The sequence below is a fragment of the Prosopis cineraria genome, unplaced genomic scaffold (genome assembly GCF_029017545.1).
Source record: "Prosopis cineraria cultivar Desert tree isolate PC_DT_omini unplaced genomic scaffold, ASM2901754v1 PC1641, whole genome shotgun sequence".
NCBI classification, from domain to species: Eukaryota; Viridiplantae; Streptophyta; class Magnoliopsida; order Fabales; family Fabaceae; genus Prosopis; species Prosopis cineraria.
Genome location: NW_026556966.1, coordinates 1 through 7,409, shown reverse-complemented (window position 1 = coordinate 7,409; position 7,409 = coordinate 1). Strand labels below are relative to the sequence as shown.

Here is a 7,409-nt window from a genome sequence, read left to right as displayed (position 1 = left end):
AAATTTAAAATATTTGTTTTTTTTTTTAAGTTAAGTAGTAATTTTATATTTATTTCTTATATTTAGATTATTGTATACATATATATTTTTTAATTTAATTATTACGTCACTAATTTAACCATTAATCCAACTTAATTGAACCATACAAATTATAAACCATTGACTTTCCTAGTCTAGTATCCGATTCGGTTTTGAAAACATTAGCTAAAAGTTATTTTTTGAAAAAAAATTCCTACAAATTAACATTTATTTATAAAAAAATGTAGTATGAAATGCACGGTACTTTACTAGTTTTGCATATATGATGGATCAACTAATATATGCTTATTTTATACAATAAACAATTACAATTTTACAGAACATGATTAATTATTAACTAAAAAATTATAAGATGAATTAGGTTGTTATAGAGGGAAAATAGTGAATGTTTTGAATCTACAAAATTTTTTATTTTGAATCTGCTTTTTTTTTTTTTTTTAAGTATAAGTGCTTTCATTTGCTAAGCATGAAATATTATTATTTTTTTGGGTATGGGAAGGAAGTTATATTTTTGAAAACATTAAATTGCCAAATAATATCCATCTTTTTATTTGTTTCTATGCTCTTCTAGCATTTCATTAAATAATTACAGTCCAAAGACATTGAATAACTCAATATTTTGCTGACGAAATAAAACATCAACTATTATAAATTTCTTTTGACATATAATTAGTTTGGTCATATATAAATAAATTTGTACAAAAGACTTAAAAATACTGACCATAATAAAAGTAATACGACATCTTCAAGAATAATCAATATTATAGTCAAAGAGATATTTGAAAATATTAATAATGGATTATAGTTCTTTTCTATGTTATACTTTGAATTGATTATTATTTGCTTAAATTTTTGTTATGATTTGCACTTCTCCATCAAAATTAATTATGATTATGTCATTTACATTTATTATTCGTTCAATTGGTCGCAAATTAATGCAATTCAATTAAAGATTACAACAAAACTCAATAACACATCAGCATGGTTGATTTCAAATACATAGTATGTAACAACAATAATATTCTATAATACAGTTTATCGTACAAGAAAGTAACTTTAAAGAAAGCATGTATATTAATCTAATTAGCTGATATATCACCTGTGCATCGAGGTAGGACACTAGTTATATATACATACCTACATACATACATATATATATATATATATTACAACTTTATGCCTCCTAATTTTGTGAAAAATAATTTTTATATAAGGATAAATCTAAACAAGTCTGCCTAAATTTATTTTACCTAGACATTGGAACTTTAAAAAATTTCAATTGAAAATATTTTGCAGTGTCCTCCTAAATTCCTGATAGAGAGCAGCAGCATCTCCTTAGTTATAAAAGGCTTGACATAGAGTTTTAAGCGAGGTCTGCACCTCCAACTCCAGGAACAAGATCAAACAGTTTCTCAACATTGGCAACCAATGGAAATCAGGGAGCTAACAAGTTAACCAAACTTCACATTAGAGCCAGTTGTTACGAATCCTGTGACCTATGCCCTACGGTCTAAACTTTATCTTCAAAATAACCATTTCTCGGAACCAAACATCACCTCAGGCCTGAAGGGATATCACTGTTAGATGCATGAGCGAAACCTGTATCTCTGCCCGCATATCTTAGATATCAGATTTATCGCCTTGTAAAAGTAGCTATAGGCACAAAAATAACTGCCAAGGCCGCTCACATCTTCCAAACAGGTGTGCAGTATAGCAATATCCCAAAAAAGAATGAAACGCAAATTGTAATCATAGCATATAAATATGCTCTCCAAGGATGCATGCTTTCTCTCATGGCATTAAACTCAGCAGCAAAAGTAGATACCGTACTGAGACAACCCAGTAAGCCAAACTGTATGCCTGTGACAACAGTGTCACAGTTTTTGTTGTTCACCTGCATAAAGCCCCCATATATAGCTCAGAACCTTCGCATTTATCATGCAGATTATTAAACTTAAGTGGAAAATAAGGCCCCATCATCAAAAAACGAAAAGATAGAACAATAAAAGGGTTGGGCAAGGACAGTGATTTAAAGAATTAAATACCAGTCAAAATTACAGGGAAAACATAACTTTAGATTCCTGCTTGAGTTTTGCTATAAGTCTCTGTAATTTTTTTTATATTCTAAGTCCTTACACTTTTATTTTTTAATGTTCTAAGTCCCTATAACATTGCTCCTAAAAAGAATTGGAACATCGAAAAAAATTGTAGGGACCTATAATAAAACTCGAGCAAAGTGTAAATACTCAAAGTTATATTTTCCTAAAATTAAAAGCATGATAATAGCATGCCCACAGCATAACAACGGAGATGATTTTCTATGGCAGAAGAAAAGGGAGAGATCCAATCATCCAAGGGAAATAAATAACACTCTCAAACCAATCCTTGTAACTTACTGATTTCTTCAGAGTAGCAAGTGCAGCCATGACACAAGCAGCAGAAACATTGGCAATTAGAGTCCCGAATGGAATCCATTTGAACAACCCGTTTCTTCCTATTCCACGACCATTGAGTCGGGCTAATAACCACCTAATCCACACACCTAGAGGTCCAACCATGCATGCAAACCACAACTGAGCTGTACTGCCGCCATGCTTGAACTCCATGGCTACAAGCGCACAACTAATACCCCATAGCAATCCTAGCATTACCAAGAGCACCACCATAACTGACAGATGATGTGTGCATTTGGCCACCTTCCAGTTGACCGTAGAGCTATGATTTTGACTTCTTGAACCCATTTTAAGCTTGCTGAGAAGCCACTTAAAACCTTTGGCTGTCTCTACTCCAAATATGATGGAAAAGGCAACAAGAAACAGACCTGCTAGATACCAATCGTTCATAAATTCATGTTATCAACTGGAACATACTGAAATAAGGAAGAATTTAATTCACACTATTTAGGATAAGAAATAGAGAGGGGGGAAAGGAGAGAAACAATGAGTGAGAAGAAATGCTAGAAAATTATACATATCAAATGTGCCAGATTACCTATTAAAAAGCCAAGCACAAGGAAGAGCCAATGTCCAGAAACACCAAGTTCAAGCATGTCCTGATTCCAACCACTGAAAGTTGTTAGGCTCCCCAAGTAACCAGTAGTTAGTGCAATGGCTAGATGTTCTGATACATTGGATATGTCTTCTTTAAATACAACACCAAACCATCCCATTAAAAAGGAACCAACCTGAAAGAATTTATTAAAAAATTATGTTAACATGATCTCTAAATGGGGTACCTTAGAACAACCTAAATGTAAACAGTGTTATTAATTAAACAGCAAGGAAGAAATAGTAAGCAACAACTTACATAAGTTGCCAAATTCTAAAGGTCAAATTGAAAATCATGTCATAGAGACAACACTTCTAAACTAGTGTTTATTGTGAAGTATTTGTGTTAAGACCCAATGGAATAGAGGGTCTTTTCAAAATGCGTCTCCATAATTTTTTCAGCCATAAACACCCAGATAAAATAAGGATACCTCAGTGTGCCATAGGGAATGTAACACTATAAAAGCTCCCAATCAAGTACAATCCCATTAATACATTTTAAGCAAGTAAAAATAAGATAAAAAAAAAACAGAAACAAATAAAGAAACTAACAAAATAATTGCATTAATAAGTCACAATGAAACATTTTGGTTTCAAGCATTTCTAAATTCTCTCACTTTCCACAAAAACGATGCTGCAATATGCTATTCAGTGCTTAATAATCCATAATTCATTAAAGATGTCACCACATGAAAACCCTCTGTAGTTAGTAGCATTCTCAAGTCATTTAACATCTTTCACTTGGTGAAATATCTGGAAGCTTTATTTTGCCCAAAAAGAAAACCCTACTGTTTTATTTATCTCCTTGGGCGGCTTTATACAACAGTAGCTGCCAGGTACACGAACCAAGGGTGGGAAGAAAAACTAGAACATGTTTCATTACGATGTATGAATGGGTTTTGTAGTTATGATATGATCTGTCATAGGCAGCGGAGAAGATGACATTATTCTTTGGATTTCTTGGAACAGTAATGACAGAACTGAAACTGTTGTCTCTTTCTTTTCTCAAGAAGGAGCCTGAGTTGGGGAGGAGCAGAAACATCAGTCTATCTCTCCCTCCCTCCCTCCCTCCCTGTATTTATTGGCTGGTCAACAGATAGGGCCCTTTTGCTTCATCATTCTCAATCCTTCTCGTGATGGTGATTGTTTAGCTAACCCTCTGTCCACAGTCCCCTCACATGATAGCCTTCTTAGAACTCGTTTCATTACCTTGCATAATTAACGTCAGCTCGAAATTTACGGTCCAAGCAATTTCCATTTTCTTCACCCAAAAATATAATAATGATCTTGAAAAAGAGTCAAGAAATATATAAGGGGAAGACTAATAGGTCAAATAGCCGTGCTCATGTAAGGCTTTTAATGAGAGCAGACAGCCAAGCAGTTAGATGGAGATGGTCACCACTCATCATAATAACCTCAGAATTCAGGCCTCTCTACTATTCCTCTTCTTGATGTTGTGTTGTGTTGCACGCCTCCACAAGCCTCTAGCCGTAGGATTGCATTCTCTCTCTCTCTCTCTCTCTCTCTCTCTCTCTCTGAGTGAACGCATTTAACCCTAGAAAGAGAGACTGTGTGTATGTGGGTGGGAAGGCATTTGTGATGTTATAACTTTCTTTAAACAGTGCGTCTCAATCACCAAATTAATTTGGAACTTCCATACTCCAGACAGAATATTATAATTTGTTCCCTTCCTCCGCTAGCTCTCTCTTTTCTCCTTCATCAATCTTTCTTTCTTTCTTTCATTGCTTATTCTCTTACACATAAAACTTCTATCCTTTAAAATAGCAAACAAAAGTTGTCATCATTATTCCTAAAAGGTTGGGTTATAAGAGCAGTCATTTATGTGAATTCTGATGTCAATTAAATCCCATCATTTCTCCTAAAAGTTGTCTACACATTATTTTAGCTTCAGAGATAGTTTTAACGTCAAGAAAATGCCATTTCAGTAGCACGCAAGCTTATTGATAATCCGTGCATGAGATATAGAGGGAGAGAAGGACCATATTCGAAGGCAGGTCGGGGTAAAGAATTGTTTGGTCACTTGTCACGCCAGCAATTTTAGGGCCAAACAACTTCTGCAATAGATATCTTGTTAAGACCTGCATATTGATAATGGTATATGGTGCCTCAGGATCAGGGTAAATACTGCACATTATAACTTGAAATCGATAAGAAAGATATTGTCAATAATTCTATAGTAGCTTGGAACAGGAAATGTACCCCGAGAATTCCAAAAACAGCTAAATGAATTAGACATGAAGCATAGTTCAATATCTTAGGCAACTCTTGATCGGATTCCTGAAAATGGAGGGAAAAAAAAAAGGTTAGTATAAATATAATGAATTTGAAATGTTTTAAATATTCATCTTATAAACTTTCACCAGCAAACATTAAAAAAAGTAAGAGACCCAAAAACCTACAAAACAATTGTTAAAGGGAGCTCACGTTTGTAATGTCTTCCGGACCCACTTTCTCATCAAGAGAAACTGGGTTCATGAGCTGACCTGATGCCATTCCATAAGAGACAAAGTTTGATGCTGGAATAGGGGCAATAACTCCCGTTGCTGTGGTGCGGTCATTACTATTAGGCATGTGGAAGCTGCTACTCTCACTGTGCCTTCTGCTATGAAGAGCTCGATCCCCAATGTCTCCTGCCTCAGAAACGCTCTCACTCTCGATATCATCGTCTACATGATGGCTTATGCGCCTTGATAGGGTCAAGGAGTTCCTACTAACTGAAGAACTCCAACTGTCCATCCGCTCCATGAACTGCTCGTGATTGTTTCCTCCTGAATTAACTACAAATGCGCCATAGAAGCCAAGTAAAAATCAGCATGGATAATATCCAGCATCCATCACCATAAGTCTTTTTTATTCCTTTGTTCCTTTCCATTTCTTTTTTGACAATTAAGGACGAATTCAAGATCACATCATTTATTCATTATCATTGATTGACAACTATTCACATCGAAGAAACTAGCAACGCGAAAGCAAAATAACTGCTACCAGCAACTTACAAAGTAATGAAAAAGAAAAGTTCTCAACTAAAGCAATGGTACACTTGCAAGTACAGCAAGTCTCCTGTCTCCATATAAGAGTAAAATCAAAAGACAATTCTATCCTCCAAAAGAGCGAAACATAGCATACTAAAATGAATTGTTTATTAATTTATTTGCTAACTATTAAAATGAATTATTAACTCGCTCATTTTAAACATGCTGATAAATCAAACCGCACTAAAATATTTGTTACTGCCATGTTGGAAATGGTAGAAGTCCAAACTTCGAATATTCACGAGTCACCTTGAACATTTTCTTTCTCTTTTCTCTGGTGGCTGTCAAAATAGAATAAAAGATTGACGGGACCATAGCGACTCATGCACCAGCCGTTCATGGGCAATTTCAAATGAACAATAAAGCTAAGAGTAGAACTTTGGTATTACCTTAATACCAATATCCAGATACCTAAGTCTGCTGTGCTGGTATCTGTATATCATCTAAAAAGTAAAAGTCCCAGCGCTCTATGATGTCATCATTTTCCCGTCCCACTCAAAATCTATAAAAACCGTCATCACACTATTTCTATTTTTTTGAATAAATTTTATAATCCTGTAACATTCTCTGAAAAATAACCAAAGTGTCTCTGGCAAAAAAAAAAAAAACGAAATGTCATTCATAACATTATCTCTGCATGGAACGAAACAGAAGTGTTACATTTAGGTGAATATTAGCTGATATTTCCTATATAGTAAAAATCCAAAGTAACTTCTCATTAATATATATATATATATATATACGCACATATGAACACTTATGAGTTCGTAGCTCCTAGAATTTATCTACTTACGACAATCAAACCGGTGAGAAATATTGAAAGACAACATCAATGAGGAAGTTGAGGACGGGAAGAAGAAAGAGAAGAGCGTTAGGTAAGGTACGGTACCTCAAGAAGGACATGGAATCCGACAGCGGAGGCGAACGGGCTCGGAACTCGGCCGAATGCAGGCGATGGAGGAGACGTTTGAATCTGATGAAAAAAGAGAGGAGAGAAGCAGAAGACGAAGAGAGGTGGCTGTGGCGATTTCCTTCTCCCTAGGCTTGGAGTGCATGACTCTTCGTGCTTTTTGCCAAGGGAGAAAAGCGGGGCCTGGAAATCTCCACGTCTTCCTTTTCCTTCCCATTTGTTAACTTTCGCTATCAATTTTTGTTCGGGACAAAATGTTTTTTGTCACTTGAAAAATTTAGTATGACCAAAAAAAAAAAACAAATTAGTCAAGTGAAAAATAGCCTAAAAAGTAAAAAATGATTAATTAAATAAGTTGAA

General features: G+C 34.8%; 1 protein-coding gene across 2 annotated transcripts; it reads right to left on the bottom strand.

The window, feature by feature from the left end:
• Positions 1-1,400: 1,400 nt before the first annotated feature.
• Positions 1,401-7,189, bottom strand: LOC129300548 (fluoride export protein 1-like). 2 transcript variants are annotated; one of them, XM_054939119.1, is made up of 7 exons: positions 7,029-7,189; positions 5,532-5,884; positions 5,307-5,384; positions 5,087-5,185; positions 3,031-3,223; positions 2,436-2,860; positions 1,401-1,933 (listed from the first exon to the last, which is right to left on the bottom strand). In XM_054939119.1, exons 2-7 carry the CDS (start codon positions 5,850-5,852, stop codon positions 1,724-1,726), a joined length of 1,326 nt encoding a protein of 441 aa, XP_054795094.1. In that variant the 5' UTR covers positions 5,853-5,884; positions 7,029-7,189; the 3' UTR covers positions 1,401-1,723. The 2 variants fall into 2 exon arrangements, with proteins under 2 accessions (XP_054795094.1, XP_054795095.1); XM_054939120.1 differs by lacking the exon at positions 7,029-7,189 and adding an exon at positions 6,529-6,703.
• Positions 7,190-7,409: the final 220 nt, after the last annotated feature.

Excerpts from the sequence above, each read along its gene's own strand:
- LOC129300548 (XM_054939119.1), bottom strand. The coding sequence starts at position 5,852 with ATGGAGCGGATGGACAGTTGGAGTTCTTCAGTTAGTAGGAACTCCTTG. Across the intron at positions 2,861-3,030 it reads TGTGCTTGGCTTTTTAATAG|GTCTGTTTCTTGTTGCCTTT; the intron begins GTAATCTGGCAC and ends GGTATCTAGCAG. Across the intron at positions 1,934-2,435 it reads TTGCTACTCTGAAGAAATCA|GTGAACAACAAAAACTGTGA; the intron begins GTAAGTTACAAG and ends GGCTTTATGCAG.